General features: G+C 51.0%; 2 protein-coding genes across 57 annotated transcripts in view; both read right to left on the bottom strand.

Moving 5' to 3' along the window:
• MADD (MAP kinase activating death domain) overlaps positions 1–8164 on the bottom strand; it is a 39805-nt gene extending 31641 nt beyond the window's left edge. For all 50 annotated transcript variants that reach the window (XM_036105056.2, XM_036105067.2, XM_078058052.1 and 47 more), the window contains exons 1-7: positions 8005–8164; positions 4707–4852; positions 3503–4099; positions 2696–2999; positions 2155–2286; positions 1441–1554; positions 678–758 (exon numbers count right to left, since the gene is read on the bottom strand). In XM_036105056.2, the coding sequence (XP_035960949.2) occupies positions 678–758; positions 1441–1554; positions 2155–2286; positions 2696–2999; positions 3503–4099; positions 4707–4768 (1290 nt within the window). In that variant the 5' untranslated portion in view covers positions 4769–4852; positions 8005–8164. The remainder of the gene's footprint in view (positions 1–677; positions 759–1440; positions 1555–2154; positions 2287–2695; positions 3000–3502; positions 4100–4706; positions 4853–8004) is intronic.
• A 1027-nt stretch (positions 8165–9191) lies between these two features.
• Positions 9192–16595, bottom strand: NR1H3 (nuclear receptor subfamily 1 group H member 3). 7 transcript variants are annotated; one of them, XM_036105091.2, is made up of 11 exons: positions 16517–16595; positions 16027–16145; positions 15173–15253; positions 14496–14684; positions 13830–14123; positions 13377–13585; positions 13091–13270; positions 12845–12944; positions 10235–10348; positions 9927–10021; positions 9192–9730 (listed from the first exon to the last, which is right to left on the bottom strand). In XM_036105091.2, the coding sequence occupies exons 3-11, from the start codon at positions 15213–15215 to the stop codon at positions 9584–9586; spliced, it is 1371 nt and encodes a 456-aa protein (XP_035960984.1). In that variant the 5' UTR covers positions 15216–15253; positions 16027–16145; positions 16517–16595; the 3' UTR covers positions 9192–9583. The 7 variants fall into 7 exon arrangements, with proteins under 7 accessions (XP_035960984.1, XP_077914192.1, XP_035960985.1 ...); XM_078058066.1 differs by having other exon boundaries at positions 15989–16145; XM_036105092.2 differs by lacking the exon at positions 16517–16595 and having other exon boundaries at positions 13830–14096; positions 16027–16294.
• Positions 16596–17424: the final 829 nt, after the last annotated feature.

Raw genomic sequence — 17424 nt, forward strand, 5'->3', positions numbered from 1 at the left:
ACAGCGAGAGAGGGAACAGAAGCAGAGGGAGTGGGAGAGGGAGAAGCAGGTTTCCCGCGGAGCAGGGAGCCCAATGTGGGGCTCGATCCCAGGACCCTGGGACCATGACCTGAGCTGAAGGCAGACGCTTAGCGACTGAGCCACCCAGGCGCCCCAAAGAGAGGAATTTTTGAAGAAAGCATTCTACAGGGACCTAGAGATCAATTCAAGAGGAAAATATAAAAGGAGTCAGATTGTCCAAATGACTAGCTCCTTCCTTACAAGACTGACAGAATGCTCTAAGGCCATAAAGAATGGTAGACATGAGGGGAGCCTGGGTGGCTCGGTCGGTTGAATGTCCGACTCTTAGTTTCGGCTCAGGTCATGATCTCAAGGTAGTGGGCTCCAGCCCCGCGGTGGGCTCCATGCTCAGTGGGAAGCCTGCTTGAGATTCTCTCCCTGTGCCCCTCCCTCTCCCCACATGCTCTCTTAAAACTAAATAAATCTTAAAAATAAATAAATAAATAAAAGCCCTTTTTGAGATTCATCCTGACACCCAGAAATGGGACACACCTCTTCTTAGCTAAGAAAATCTATTCCATTGACGTCTGAAAGGAAAGTGGCTCTTACGACAGCTACAGCCTACGGCTGCCCTAGAGTAGCCACTGCTCCCTTCCTTTTCGTCACTCTTCACCCACCTGCTTCAAATGCTTTTTCAGCTCTAAGGATTCCGGTTCTGGCAGGGTTGGGAGCACTTCTGCATTGGTGGGGGCAATCACCTGCACCAGGAAAAAGATAAAAGGCATGAGCTTAGAATTAATTGCTCAGGAGTTACTCCTACATACAGTAAGTAACAAAAATAGTGAGTTGTATACACAATACTTTCACCTATATGTGAGCACATATATTACGCATATACACATATGTATAAAATATGCACATACACACCTAAAAAGAAATACACCTCAATGTTACTGGTGACTACCTCTATGTGATAGGACTGTGGTTTTATTTCTTTACACTTATTTGTATTTTTAAAGTTTTACAATGAACACATATAAGGGTTCCTGCTGAAGTTTGAATGTATTCACGCCACAAAATATTAATATACATTTTAAGTCTGCACTGAAAGACACTTTCTTACTAGAAACCACACCCCAGGAGAACCATCAGGTGAGCTATACTGTGTGTAGTGCTCCCACAATCACGACTGCCCTACTGCTCCTAGATGCAGGGCAGCACTTCATTCTGGCAAAACTGAATCTTACCCTCCTTTGAGCCCTAACCAAGGGACTATTAAGCCAATAAAGTAAAAGCTAAGCATTTAAAAAAATTGTTTCAATGAGTCACACAAGAGAAATCACCTAACTGAGGACCTTCCTGGGAATAACCTAGAAAAAGAAAACACTAGACAAAGAAATCCTATTCTAGACTCTACAGTCCCTCAGCCAAGAGCCTCACCCTATTGCTGTCCAGATCCACCAGCCAGGCATCATCGGGCATTCGGAAGTCCAGTTTGTAGAGGAAGAAGCTAGCAGGGACCCCGATGATGTACGGAGTTGGAGCCAACAGCAGCTGTGGAAAGAAAAGAGGGTAAGAAACAAAAACTAAACCTATTCTGATCACTTAAAGAATCAGGATCTTTTCAGATAAGGAAATGCAGGTCCACAATCTCTTTTCCAAAACTCTTGAGGGTAGGTGTGTTTCAGTATTCACAATTTTTCAGATTTTAGAACGGTAACAATGTATATTCTTCTTTTTTCTTTTTTTTTTTTTAAGATTTTTTTTTAATTTATTTATTTGACAGAGAGAGAGCACAAGTAGGCAGAGCGGCAGGCAGAGGGAAAGGGAGAAGCAGGCTCTCCGCTGAGCAGGGAGCCCGACGCAGGGCTCGATCCCAGGACCCTGGGATCATGACCCGAGCCGAAGGCAGACGCTTAACTGACTGAGCCACCCAGGCGCCCCAACATTTACTTTGAAAGTAAAAACCATAAATAACATAGGTTTTGCCATCAAATCAGTTCAAGTTAGGTCATGTTTTACAGACAAATAAGTTATAATAAGGGATTGAAGACGAGTACTGATTTACAACTTCTTGCTATTGATCATTCTCCCTCAGAGCTGGACAGAGCTGGAAGACAGAGGTGACAAAGCCAGAAAGCACCTGAAACTCACCTGTTCTGCTGATGCCATGCAGGTGGGCAGCAGTGGGATTACAGGAAACATATACTCCAGTGGGTAGATCATCGCCACAAATGCCATCACAGACATGGAGAGGGCATTGTAGTCTCGGGACTGCAGCACCACCTGCCACAAGCCGTACAAGGGTCACTCAACAGCATAAATAAGGTGGATGAGAAAACAGTTTCCAGCGCTGCAACTTCATTTCCATTTCACCACGCCCTCGGGCTCCCCGAGCGTAGCTTCCACAGTGATCTCTGCCCCATGTCTTACCTTCCTGGTTCTTGTTCTCCCAATTCCAGGACCACCCACTGGAATAGAACTACTGATATTTTCAGAGAATTAGGTCAGTCTAGTTAAGGATAACTCAGCTGAGCGGCAAACCCTCTGAGTACATGCTACTGAGAGTTCCTCAATTCAACCCACACCTACTGACTACCTGCTGTATTCCTGGCATCGTGTTACCTCCCAGGGACAAAAAGATGAAAAAGATGTAGGCCCTGTCCTTAAAGGTCTAGAAAGCTGGCTCTCTCACCTTGTGCTCTAACAGGATGCAGGTTAGCACCTGAAGACAGGCATCCACACCCAGAAGTTCCAAGGGAAGGTGCAGTGGGAAATCCACTAGGGTGAATCGAGAAGGGTCTGGAAGAGCAAAGGTCAGAGCTTGTTGGAGCTCCTGGGGTAGGACCTCAATGTCTACTCGCTTCTGCCCAGAGACGGGCACTGGGGAGCGCAGCAGTCGATAGATCCAGGCCTCAATTTCTCGAAGGTCATGCAGAAGGGCACTTGACTTCTCCTCCACTAGCAATGAGCCGGTGAAGATGCGCCACATAGTGTCCCTGAGGAGCAGAGAGCGGGAAACAGACACATAAGCACCAAGAGCTCATATCCCACTGCAATACAATACAGTAACCATATGGTAAAAATGATGACAACTGGAAAAGCCCACTCTTTGGGCTCAGCTGGGACCAGAGGGTATATACAAGAGTGAGAACAAACGTAAAAACGTGTACATAGCAGGACTTAGATTCCTGCCTGCCATGAAACAGCAAACTCCAAACGTTATTACGTTAGGAAGTCTAACTCTGCAGCAGTCTTTCCCTTAGGAAGGACTAATATATGCTTAAATAGGTGGATGAAGGGCCTCAGGCTATTTTTTTTAATGATTTTTTTTTTTTTACAAAAGTTTATTCTTAAATGTACAACAGGATCTAAGACAACACTTCCTTCTAGATATACGAAGGCCCTCAGGCTTCAGAGGAAACTTCCTGCCCCTCACAGACCAGTTACATCTCATCTCTAACTGCTTCCCTCTCTCCTGAGTGTCAGCGGCAAACTGTACCTCTGTATGCCTCGAGGGATGCCCAGTTTCTTGCCCAGCAGCCGCTCACTGCAGCAGTCCACCAGACGTTTGAGGGTGTACAGACATTCTCGGAAGGTGGAGAAGAAGGGATAGTGGCTGAGCACACACAGGGATGTCAGAGTACTATTGCGGGAACGGCTCCCTGCCTTAGCCCGGGGTTTGCCCCGAGGAGACTGACTGACATCGGGGGCGGCGTCAGCATTGGGGGGCTGCAGGGATGAGCCACTCTCTGAGGTCTCAGTGCCAACCTCTTCTGAGGCACAAGTGGCACGGGGTCCTTCCTTCCCACGGGACCCTGCCCCACCTTCCCCCTTTTCCTTAGGCATACGCTTCTGGAAGGAGCGGTAGAAGTTAACACAGATGCCATAACGGGTGACTCCAGTGTCCTTGTCAGTGAGGGTGAAGACAAAAGACGTGTCATCCCGCAAGCTCATGCGCCGCTGCCGCACACTCAGACAGCCCTCGGGCTGGCAGAAGAACACTACGTCTGGGGGCAGGGGGAACTCGGCATGGTCCTCCAATGGGTATCGCCGCAGTAATTCAGGAGTCTGGGCCACACTATCACTGCTCGGGTGCCTGAAGAACATAAAGACAAGTTCAGCAACCTGAAGGGATAGGATGCCGTCTCAGATGTCAACCGCGGTCCAGAAATAAAGCTCAAAATGCTATTTTGGATAAAGTAACCTAACTGCATGACCTTGAAAAACATGGGTGCGGCTTGCAGCACTTAGCTGGCAGGCTAAATGAGATCTGTACTGTCATGAAGATACCTATCTTGAAATGCAAGGAAAATTGCAGCAATAGAATTATTACGAAGACCTTAAGATGATTAGCACTTTTAAAGGTGTATTAGCTAAAGAATTACTAACAGGGGGTATGTAGGTAAAGAGCATGGCCTACTTTTCTTTTTTACAAAATCAGGAAACTGAGGTATGCAGAGTATATTTGCCCAAGAACACAAAGATGCTAGATAAAAGCAATTTTGTTCTGTCTCTGTTCCTCTGGGCCAATACTCTCAATCCACCTGACGCTGTTTTCACTACTGGTACCAGTATTCCTGCCAAGGTGAAGTAACAGGGGAAGAGTGCGATATGCAAAACGATGTGGGTGTTGGCAAGGAGATAATGACACACGTCGTGGTTATCGCAAATGACAAGACAAAAACCAGGCTCTTCTTGGTTACCTGGCCCCTACGATCACCAGATAATCAAGTAACCGAGGACAGAGCTTCTTCTTTTGCACCATGGTTCCAATTCATCAGTTCATTTCAGAGAAACTTCAAGGCACCACACAAGGAGTCAATGTTCCCAGGAGAAATTCTGATGTTATCTGAAAATTCAAGTCCAATAGGAAAAAAGTACTGATAAAATCCACTGCTGTGCCCAAGGGACTCATCGCCCTCAGCTTTATTCCAGCCAGGGTCAGAGGTCGGCAGGGCTTCTGTCGTAGTCCTGACGATGGGAGAACATGACACTTTTCCTAGCCCAGAGCTTGGTCTAGGCTTATGATATCACAGAGCCAAATGTCAAGAAGTAGGATACATAATGGCTCACCTCCCCCATCCCTACAAAGCAGCCCATTTCCAGCCTCACTCTGGGTGCTCTGTTTCTGAAAAAACAGACCCAGTTAGTCTCATCTGGACTCAGTCATTATAATAACAAAAACTAAGTCACTTTAAGGACAGCTCCAGGGTGGATCAGGATCAAACCAGACTCTAATCAGCACTAATCTGTACTCCTACCCCTAGATGAAAACCTAATTATTTTCTGTTTCAACACTCTGCATTCAGCTTCATGTGAAACTACCATAAAAACTGTATACTTCATGCGCTCAGACGATAACAACGGCGGGCTACTCTACCCTGTGCACTCTCAGATGAAGAATATCTATGCCCCAATTGCTTCGTCTAAACCATTTTTTTCTTCCCTCTTCAGGCAAGAAAGGGGCCCACTGGCTACCGCCACTAGCTCTGCCCTTGGTGCTGAATCATAGTCTTTCTCCTCTGTTCTAGGACTGGAATCAGTGATACAATACACACAGATGAGACTTTGTCCTTGTACCTCTTACACAAATTAAGAATTAGATGCAGAAATAACAGAATTTCTGCTAGGACAGGGAGAGGCGCTCAGAGGAATTTCTAAACCATAGTCCAAAAAGTAGGAAAAGCTTATGTGGTCTTAATTATAATTTAAGTCCTGTTGGGTCTCCATACTCTTCTCTAAGTAAAATGTTTCACTCCACTACAAGGCTATCTTCAGTGCGTAGAGGATTCTACCTCTGTACTCCACACATGGTCACACTAAGACCTCCTTCGCTATATACACAGATATTCCCATTACACTACATACACACACGTCACTCCCTTCTCTGCTGCGGCGTGCACTCCCACACCCAGACATGCATAATCCCTGTGTGCTTAAGGTTCTATTTGATTTAGATAATGAGAAGTTCTATCTTTCTTCTTCTCTCCTTAATAATACATAGACTGCTTTGCAATACTCTCAAATCCTCAAAATACTGCTCCCTCCCTTCTCTTGCTCCCAATAGAGGACCTGCAGGTAATAGGATTTGGTATTGTCTCCATAGCGACTGTGGCGCCCAGGACTATTTATAGCATAGCCACGGCCCCTCCCCTGCTTGGTGACCGCACAGTGCCAGCAGCTGCTACTCCAGAGTCCGCCAGGGCCATAACAATTCATTCTCCTTGAATCTAGAGACACCTCTTCCACTGACAGCACCTGCTAATTATTAGATTATCTTCTCCCCCATCTATTTTTAGTTTATACTCTGTTCTAGTTCTGGATTTTGAGAGAGATATCTTCTTTCCATGCAACCAAAACCAAGTTTCCATGCATGCCATATACTCATTTCTAGGTATTACTACCACCCCAAAAATCCTTTGGTTCTCTCCAGTGCCATGGAATCATGAGCAAACTGCAGAAGGTGGGGCACTGTTATAAAGTTGATCTCTGGTCCTCCCAAGCAGAGTAAGAAGGGGAGGGAAATAGAGAAATGAAAAGGGACATGGGTAAAAAAGCATACTTCTTTAATTATATGGAAAATGCTTAGGGTGAGAGCCAATGTATCTTAAAACAGAATTTACAGGGCCAGAGCTCAAGGCTAAGACTTGAAATCTATGTTTATACTGAAAACCAAGAGCCCTTTCCTGCCAAAATCGCAACAATCACACTTGAAGTATCTTCTATTAATATATTATTAGGGCATCAGACCTCTAGCCTTGATGGGATCTCAGCCCTGCCACTGAGAATCATTTGCTAAAACTCAAGTCATTATCATGCTCTACCATGTTCATCTCCCTCCAGAACCACAAGGACCCTGAGATCCTGTGACTGTTCCAGAACTAGTGATAGGGTAGATTTTTAGCCACACTTCATACCTCATCAACAGCCACTACCTCCGGTTATTCAGATTGTAGAGATAGGCTTTTCTCCACATTCTCTCCCCTCCCCAGAAAGACTAACATCACCTATAACTCACATCCTGTCTTCCTATCAACCCAGACTCAGACTCTGCCTTTTGCTTCAACCATGTTTACTAATCGGAAGTCCCTGGTTCTCAGCTCCTATATTCCAAAGGCATCAAGCTCAAAACGCATACCTATCTGCTTCCTCATCCACTCCATCCAGACGCAGATTTAGAATCCACAGACCTTTAAGTTCTCTATGTCTTTTCAGCCTACAAATGGCCACGTTTAGCAACGCTTTGGATTAGTCCTTCGTTTGGGGGCAGAATGTCATAGTAAAACCACAGGAACCGGAGAGCGAGATGACATCTTTGCTGACGTGAGCACAACAGAAGACTCTCTCCCCTCCTACCCAGGCAGTGACCTTGCAAGCGCATCGGCACAGACCGGTCAGCGTGGGGGAGAACGAGAGCAATGAGGCAAGCAATTGGCAGGGTTGGAGAAGAGGGGAGGACAGGAAGAGGAAGAATTTAGAGATGCACGAGGATGGGGAGGGAAGCAGTTGCAGGAAAGATGAAATGGTATCTCGACTCTCCAAAAAACCTGTTTTGAAACACCAAAAACAATTTTTTTCTTTTTCAAAAAAACCAAACATGATCTCCAAACCGTGATCAAATACAAGGTGCACACTCCCGGCTCGGTCCCCGGCAAGACAGCTCTGCCCGCCCCCTCACCTGCTGGACAGTTCTCCCCCGCCCACGCCCCGAACCAGCGCCACCCGCCAGCCCGGCAGGAATCGAGCCTAGCCGCCGTGAGCTGAGCCCAGTCCGGCAGCCCGCACCTCTTCGGCGGCTCCGAGCGCCCTCACTTCTAGCCCCTTCCCCTTCCCTACGGACCCCCCCCTCCCCTCCAGACCCCGTGCCCCCTCCCCACACTCCTTTAGGGCCTCTTCAGAGGCGGCTTCCCCCTAGAGCCCCCGTTTCCTCTCAAAGCCCGTTCCCCCGGGGGAGCCCCGTCCCAAACCCTTCCAGGACCCCCAGTGGCCTGACCTTCCTACCTCCCGAGCCTTGGGGAACCGGCCAGGCCCAGCCAGACGGCACCCAGCAGCTGAGCGTCGGAAGCTCGCCGGCGCCAGCGCCGCTGCGAGTGCGCGCCAGTTCCGTGTCTGCACCGGGGGGCGCGTACCACTCGGAGCCGGTGAGGGAGGGGGAGGATGAGGGGGCCGGGGGCTGTACCACGCACCACGGTGGGGGGGGGGGTACAGGGCTGCACCAAGCCGAGCGCTGAAGGGTGGAGCCAACCTCGGGAGAAAGGCGGCTACGCACACACCTATCCGTGTGGGAGTGGGAAGGCGATGGGGAGCGCTGGGCCAGCCCAGCGCCAAGCGTGCCACGGGGAGGACCCAAAGGAATACCTTTTGTTTAGGTTGCACAAAGAAATTTTAATTTGACATGGTAATAGAGCCCATTTCGACGGGATGTGTAATGATCTGGAAGCGACTTCTCAAGATAAAACTGCTCCTGAGACTTTCTGAGCGGCCCCCACACCTCACCCTCCCTCCCCCCGCTAGCCGCTTGGAAGTGCCCAGCAGCCTGGGCTGCAAAGCCGGCTGTCCCGGAGGTGGAGCCTACCAATTCAGGGACGGCGGGGGGGACCGAGGCCGGAAGGCCCGGCCGCAGTCTCACCTACACGGGAGCGCGCAGAGTGAAGGGGGCGTGAACGGCGCCGCGGTGTCCTCTGGGAAATGGAGTCCAGCCCTTCTGACAGGCCCAACCCACAACGGGGCAGCCTCTCCCTGGCCTTAGGGCACTTGTCTTCCCGTCCCACAGAGCCTGGGGCTCTAGAGCACGGACTGTTGTGCCCTTTTTTTTTTTTTTAGGTACCAACACAAACCCGAGGCATTATGGGGGCGCGCACGAAGACAGATGCACGACTGAGGCGTTAGGTTCTGAAAATTCACCCACACTCCCCTTCAGAAAGACAACCTGATCCCACCTGGATCATTAAACGGGAAAGGGGTATCTAAGCCTCAGCATTTCATTTACCCTCATAGGACTAGTAAAAGGAGGTCCCCTCTCACTGCCAAGGCTGTCACTTGTGACTTGTCTCCCTCTTCTGCGTCTGGAGGCAGATCCTAAAGGACGGTTTCCTCCTCCGTGGCCGTGCCCCCACCCCCAAGAGAAATGGTTTCTCTCATTCTATCTTCCTTTTGGTCTTTCTGTACAAACAGCGCCAGACCTATCAGTGAGGCAGCCCCGAGGCATTTATGGCCAAGCCGCAGAGTGACAGTGGAGAATTTCTCTCGGGGCCCTGTGGGGAAAACAGGAAGTGGTGGAGGCAGGACGGGCAGGGCGCTGGAGAACCTTGTGCAAAGTGGCCCCCAGGCCCATCCGTTTGGTTGGGGCAGTACAGTCTTCAAATGGAGCACAGTTTTAGCAGGACCCTCCACTGCCCAGCAGCCACAAACTCCCAACCCTTTGACTCTCCTTTAATGCCACATGAGGATCTCCTTTGCCCGGCTCCCAGGAATGTTTGCCCTTCTCAGTCTGCTTCACCTCTAGAAAGCAGCCAGGCGCCTCAGCCTTCCAGCCCAGAAAACAGAAGATATGGGGGATGGGGGGTGGGTGGAAGAGCCGTCATTCGTGCACATCCCAGATCTCAGAGAGCAGCGGGGGAAGCTTTTTGTCCTGCAGGCGCAGTGCAAACACTTGCTCTGAATGGACACTGCTCAGTGTCCGGAGGCTCACCAGTTTCATTAGCATTCGTGGGAACATCAGTCGGTCCTGGGGGAAGGAGAGAGACAAGTACAGTTTCTGTCTCTCCCCAGGGAAGGGGGCAAGGGTAGGGGAATTGTGGGAAAGGTAGTGAATTGTCTGTGCAAGATGTAGTCAGGGAAGGATTCTTGAAGGGAAAGTAGGTGTGTCAGGGGATGAGTCTGTGGGGAGGAGGAAAAGGGGGGAAATGCAGGGGGAGACTCACATGAGGGTGGTGGATGGAGACGTAGGCATGCAGGGCCTCCACATATGTGTGTTGCAGCCTCTCTACCTGGAGCTGGTCCTGCACGTTGGGCCGGTCTATAGGTCACCAACAGAGCTGAGGAGCAGGTCTGGCCAAGGTCTTAGTTCCATACCCCAAATCATAACCCCAAAAATATGGACATGCCCCACCCACCCCTCCCCAAAGTAGCACAGCAAGGGCTTCCACTCGCACAATTCCTGCCCTATGGGGCCTGCAGCCCCCTTTGGTGCAAATCTCTTGCCCCTTTTCCCGCCTGCACCTCCTCGCACCTGCAGAGAAAATGCTGATGGCAATGAGCAAAGCAAACTCGGCATCATTGAGTTGCAGCTCATTCATGGCTCTGGAGAACTCGAAGATGGGGTTGATGAACTCCACCTGCAGCCCTGGGGAGGAAGAAGGGAGGCTGGGACATGCAGCACAGGCAGCAGGAACTTCCTTCTCTCCTCCAACTCCTCAACTTAGGACTGTTAGGAACTCGCTAAGAAGTCTTCAGGGCTCTGCTGGGCAACATTAGGCAAGTTTCTTAACTTTTCTAAGCCTCCTCTGTGAGCTGGGAGTCCTATCTGAACTTAAAAGACTGTGGTGATGGTGAAATCACAAAGCAGGCAAAGCATGTAGTGCTGTGCTTGGCCCACAGGAGGTGCTGGATTCAATGATAATACCTGCTATTCCTGGAATTCTCCAGGGCCCCACATTACTGGAAATAGAGGCAATGCTTGTTTTTGTTTACAAAGAAAACTTTTTCACTGGCAATTGGCCTTACTTATTTGAATACCAGAGATACATTTCATGTTTCACGTCCCAGCAGGAACATAGCAAAGTGGTCGAGGGCATGGACTGTGGCATCACACTGCCTGGGTTTGAGTCCTGGCTCGACCATTTATTAGGCTGTGTGACCTTGGGTAAGTTATTTAAGCTCTCTGGGCCTTGGTTTTTCCATCTGTAAAATGGAGATAATAATAGTACCTACCTCATAATGGGTTCTTAGAATGGTAAACTACTATATAAGTGTTTGTTAAATTAGTAAATGAATGAATAAATGAATGAGTAAATGTAAAACATAGAACCAGTCTTCTTGCCGAGGAGGGTAAAGTTCAACAAACCATGACCTACAGTCATGACATCTAAAGAACACTTCTCCCATTACAAAGGCTCCCCACCCCACCCTGTCCCCTAGGCTTTCTCAGATTTCTTTTAGCAGCCAACTGCTAACTTTTCCATTCGAGGCTTCCTGATTAGTCACTTCCTGTACTTTCACCCTGATGTTTATCAAGTGTGTGTTGAGACAGTTGAGACATTTAATGGGTAAGTGCCATTTTATAAAGCCTTTCTTGGTGGAGTGTTGAGCCTCAAAATGTGCTGAACGGTCCCTTTGTACAGAGAGGATGGGGAGGTTCTGGAGTTGGGCCGTGCGCCCTACCAGGGCCGCTCATGCTCGCTGAACATGCGCCTCCACTGCTATCGATCCACATCCTGAGTTGTCCGCCGCATGCAGCACACGGTAGCGGATGCAGAGATGGACAGAGACCGGACAAAAGAGAGGCCCTGCCCCTCCTCCCCAAGACCTCACTGACAAAAAGAAAGGCAAACATGATGGCATCAAAACTGCTTACGTCAATGAATTGATAAATAGGTGCTGATTCAGACGGCACGAGTCCACAAGTGCTGAAGCAAGACCCGTAGACATGAGAATGGCAAAGCGTTCAGAAAGGAGGGTGTTTGGAAGGAGGTGGCGGCCATGCTTTGGAAGGACGGGGATAATAAGCATTTGGGGACCAGGCAGATAAAGAGAGCAGGGCTGGGCTTTGAAAGCTGGAGAAAGTCATCAAATTGCCCCATTAGGTGCCAACACACTCCAGCAGCATACGGGGCCCTACAGAAGGCAGGAGATGCCCACAGAGCTCGGCCATGCCCTAGAGTTTAAGGGAGGCCTTCCTAGAAAGTTCACTGGGGGGGCCTGTGTTGGAACAAGAGGCACAGGAGCTGCTCTGTGTCACGAGAAACCAGAGAAGATTATGAGCTCTGCCCTGGAAACCAGGACCTACCAACCCCGAGAATGGAGTCATAGCCTCAGCCCTATTTCACAGACCCACTCCCTCAGGTGTTCAACTACTCGGTCTCCTGTTGAGCCGAAGTTCTAGTCTCTCCAAAACCCTCTCAGCCTTCCATTCTTTCCCACCCCCACTCCCATAACACAAACATTACCAACAATTGAATATGAGGAAACCAACATTGCATGGCCCGCAAACAAGTAGCAAAGAGCAGCATCGTGAACTAATTCTTGGAGAAAACACTCCAGGTACAGCATGGGGATGGGAGTGTTTACTCTTATCCTAAAACTGCCCTAAAATTGCCATGTTTCAGCATGTTTTTAGCTTTTCAGAAAAAGCAACTGAAAAAGAGTAGGGGGCAAAATCAGTCCACACGATCCTTAAAGAGCACAGTCAAGTTCATCAGTAAATACTAAAAGGCTCCGTGCAATGGTTTTCAAGTTTTTTTTTTCTAGCTGCGAAATCATTTCTTCAAGCAAAACATTACGCAGAAGCACAATATTAAATGGAGTTTCTTGTTTGGCTAAAGAGAGGATGAAAGACAGTCCTGTGCCTCTCTGTTCCTCCTCTAAGGTGACACTTCTATGGAGCCCCTCAGGTTCCCCGAAACACTGAAAACCACTGGCCAAATGCAACAGAGGACAGGGATCTCTTTGGAACAGCGAGAGAGGCCTATCACCACCCCAACTTTCTATCTTGGAAAAACAAGTGGAGCCTTCCCCATACAGCCACCCAGACCCTGGGCCTGTGTCTCTGTAGTCCCTACGAGCCTGATGACAAAAAGTGTCTTTCCATCCAACCTGATCCTTTTTTGATCTCAGTTCTTACCTGCTTTGGCAAAGTCTTCCCGGTTATAACTGAAATCCTTGAGGAAGGTGATACTCTCACTCCCGGGGTTGTACCTCCGAGATGTCTCCAGAAGCATCACCTGCACATAAGGAGCAGACCTCAAACAGGGACTCAGAAGGCTGGTCTTGGCATGGGGCACCTTGGCTCCCCACCTGGCTGCCTGGAAGCCCCTGCCGGAGACAGTCCCACCCTGGTGCTCCCTTCACCCTCGGCCTTGCCAGCCACCTCGATCGCAGAGGTTTTCAGCAGGGCGATCTGGTCCTCCCGGCTGAGCTGCAGGAAGCCAGGCAGCTGTTTGGCAAAATCAACGATCTCCTGCACAGAGACGATGGCTAGCTCGGTGAAGTGGGCAAAGCGCTGCTGACGGGCCTCCCGGCTCTGGGGATCGGGTGCCATGGGCCAAGGCTACGCAGCAGGGCAAGGGCGGAAAAAACGACCGACACTGAGTCAGCTATCCAGAAGTCGCTGGGCGCTCTGGGCACAGCCACCTCGCCCCAGTTCCCTCGGTTACCGTGACTCGAAGCCGGTCAGAGAAAGAGCGTTGGTTGCACTGTTGCTGGGCGGCCACCAGCTTCTCGATCATGCCCCGCTGCTCGGGGCTGAGCTGGGGCAGGACTTGGGGAGGTGAGGACACCCTTGGGGTCATGGACGTGGCCTGAGCCTGTTCCTCCTCTTGCCGCTTCAGTTTCTTCAGGCGGATCTGCTCTTCGGACAAGACACCTAAGGACAGGGTTGGACGTGCAGAGGGGAGAAGCGAGGGAGACAAGAAGCAAGGGTGGGGCCGAGGGGTAGTTTGAGGCTCTAGAAAAGCAGAGAGCATCGGGTAAAGTCAAGGAAGAGATTTTAACCCATACTTGGGGACCGTGTAGGAAGACCCCGTAGGCTCAGCTGCCTGTCTGCTCTCACACCCCGGCGCCCCTTTCCCCCCAGCCTCTCCCCCGCACTCCTGTCCCCAGACACTCACACTCCTCCCGCATGCCGGCCTGGCGGCACTTCCGAAGACGACACTCCTGACATTTGCGGCGCATGTAGGTGTCCATGGGGCAGTGGCCCCCGCTGTGGCAGACATAGCGTGCCCCTTTGATGACGCTGCGGCGGAAGAAGCCCTTGCAGCCCTCACAGCTCAGCACGTTGTAGTGGAAACCGGAGGCCTTGTCCCCACACACACTGCACAGCTCGTTCCCCAGCATTTTGGGGGCTGGCCCCTTTTTCCGCTTTTGTGGACGCAGCTCTGGATACAGGGGAGAGCCTTCATGTTCTTCTCCAAGGAGAAAGCATGCCCTGAGTACTCAGTGACCTTCATCCCCTTCACTGTATGCTGTCTAGTCTGTTATGAGAAAGTAGCTCTCATGTGCCAAGTGCTATTCCATCCTAGGTACTGCCTGAGCCCTTTATATGCAGTGATCCTCACAACCGTAACAGATAGGTCCCGTTATTATTTCCATTTTACAGATAAGGAAACTGAGGCTCAGAAAGGCCCAAGGCAGAGACATTTCACATTCAGATCACTCAGATCTAGTAGAATCCAAAGCCTTTGGATTTAACCATGATCTTATAAGGTGAACAGCCCTAAGGTACCCCCCCCAGATCCAGGGGGCCCCTACCTCCTCCAAATCCAACAGCTCCTCACCTGTAGACTCTGGAGGGGTATCCACCCCAGGGAGCAGGACTGCGGGCTCTGCTGCCTCCAGCCCTGCCCCCAGAGAGCCCCCAGCAGGTTGGGGAGTGCTGGCTTCCTCCCTGAGGACGCCAGTGTTGCCTCCCAGCGCCTGGCTGCCGGCATCTTGTGCATTTGGCTCCCACAGCTCCACTGCAGAGTCTGAGCCCCGAAAGAGAGGCACAAGGGGGTCTCAGGTCCCTCCCGTCCACTGCCTCAGCGTCCTTCTGGGAAACTGCAAATTTATCTCTACCCCTAGAGGGCAGCAGGACCCTGGAGTTTGTGTGGGCTCTAGGGCTAGTCACTTGCAGTCCCCCGCACCTCAATACCTTAGATGAGGATGGTAACCTTTGTCCCCTTGAGGGGCTGACGTGTATCCACTTCAGAGGTCAGACAGAACTCTTCAAAGCCAGTGCTGGTAAGCACTAGACAAGCCAACTCTCCCCAGCAGCAAGCCCACATTGAGAAGGACCAGCACCAGACCCAGCATGGAGGTAGTCTGGGCAGAAGGAGGCAAGCAATACCGAAAACGACTCTGGACTGCTCTCCAGGGCATGGCAGAAGGCAAGTAATGAAGGAGGCTGATTCCTGAGGGAGGAGAGGAGCTGGGACCTGAGCGCAGAGGAGAGGGCTGGAGTGAAGAAGCTTACCGGGAGAAGCATCAGGCACAGGGGCCTCCAGCCACAAGGACATCTCTTCCTGGAGCCCTGGACATTACCAAGGGGGCTGTCCTGCAGGAATGACCCATGTTACAGTCTTCAGAACTGGGCTCCTTTCTGGCCTCAGCAACCTTCTCCTCCTGATCGTACGAGTACTAATACACCCGCTAACATTTACTTGCTGTATATGTATATATCAGCCTGTGCTAAGGCTTTATATGCCTTCCTCTTGATATGCCTACGATATCATGACTATTCTTAAGCCCATTTTATAGATGAGGAAACTGAGGTTCAAAGAGATTAAGTAAATTGCCTATAGCCACACAGGCAATGATAGAGCCAAGATTCCAACTCTGGTCTCTCTGAGACCAAAGTCTTAGCTGTTGGCTAAGATGGCCACCTTGCCACCTCTTCTCCCCCAGGGGATCCCTCCAGGCCATCACAGAGTGTTTGGGCGCATATGCCCAGCTTCTGTCAGAGCCCCTTCTCCCCGCCTCCAGCATTGGGGACAGCCAAAGTTGGCCAGGACTAGGGCAGGGGATCGAGGCTCACTCACCCAGTAAGACTGTTCGTTAGATAACTTCACTGCTGTCACTTTCCAGGGTCCCAGAACAAACCTCCTGCCTCCAGGAGTCGCTCCATTTCACAGCCAGGACCCCCTCCCCCCAGAACCCCTCAGGAATTATTCTGGGACCTAAACAGAATCCTCTTGCTACCTGGCCTGCCATCACCATCATCCTTCACTTCTCCCCAGAGACCCCTTTCTAAGATCTACAGGGTACCCCCCCCCCAACATCCCACACTCACACACAGAGCCCCAGGCCAGTGCTGAGGAGCAGACCCACCGAATCCCCCAGGCCACCAGACTGCCTGGCTGGGGCAGTCTCTGGAGCCCCCTTGCTGGGAGGGGAGGACGGTGCAATCCCCTGTCTGGAGGCCTCACGCTGGCGGAGCCGAGCCGGAGCTGAGCAAGTAAGGGACCGGAGCCCCAGGGAAGTAATGTGGGGAAAGGCTGCGGGGAGGGACTGCCAAGGGGTCGGGCCACTTCTCCTTCCTGCTCGGCAGAGCGGAGACAACTGACCAGAGCCCTGGCCGCCGTCCCCCACACCCACGGGGCAGCTTCCCCACCATGTTGACTCCTCCCCAGCCCGCCCACCCGCCCCCTCAGCCCAGCCTCACCCCTACCGCCCACCCCGCCCCCCCCCACCGCCCGGCCCCCAACCATGATAGTCGCATTTCCCTGTAAACCAGCCCAGTTCCACGTCTCTCCCCTTCCTCTCCTCACCCCGGTGGCTCTTAGCTGCTCTTACACGACTGCCTCCCCAGCACCCCTACCCCAATCCCGGCAGCCTCCAGAGTCGGTGTTCCCTCCGCTCCATAGACACCTCGTAGAGCAAAGGTCCCGGCACTGCCCGGAATTGCGACACTGAGCCCCAGCTTGCTTTCCCAGCCTCCCTCCTCCTCCCCTGCCTCTGGGAAGGGGCCAAAAAGCTCCCCCCACTAGCCCCAGGCCTCAGCCAAACTAGTATAACTCCAGGGATGGAGAGGCAGGTGCTTATCCTTCCAGGGAGTCTCTGAGCGGCGGTACCCTGCAGGGGGCCACCGAGGTGTGAGCAATGGCAGGCCGGGGATGGGGGTGGGGACGGAGATGGCAGGTGACCCAGGTGCCAGCCCAGGATGGACCTGGGAAGGTATGCAGGTTCTCACATCTGGGAACCGTTCCATCTGAAGTGATGTAGGTTCTATCCAGCATCTACCACGACTTATAGCCATAGCTGTCCTGCCCTGTTCCCTGGAACGTGAGATCCATCCCTGAAGGGAGATACCATGTTTTATTGATTTTATCTCCCCTATAGCCCACGGAACAGGGCCTAGCACAGAGCAGGCAACAGAGTAGGTACTATGTTCCTGTTTGTTAAATGAATAGGTGAACAAGAAAAATAGTATGATCCTCCTCTACACCTGTTAACTCTAGTTCATTTAATCTCATCATGTTGATTTAGCACCTGAGCTCTGGGCCTGGCTTTGCCTCTGCCTCTTAGTAACTATGATCTTGATTAAATGAGTTACATAATGTCTCTGAACCTGTTTCCCTACCTTTAAAATAGGGATGATATTAATAATGGTTTTTGCCACATAAGGTTGTCATGAGAAGGAAACCACATATTACATAGCTCAACGTGTGGCACATAGTAAGTGTTGAAGAAATGGTAGCAGTTATCATTCCTCTCTCAATCCTTTCA

This window comes from Halichoerus grypus, chromosome 11 (assembly GCF_964656455.1).
Source record: "Halichoerus grypus chromosome 11, mHalGry1.hap1.1, whole genome shotgun sequence".
In the NCBI taxonomy this organism is placed as follows: Eukaryota; Metazoa; Chordata; class Mammalia; order Carnivora; family Phocidae; genus Halichoerus; species Halichoerus grypus.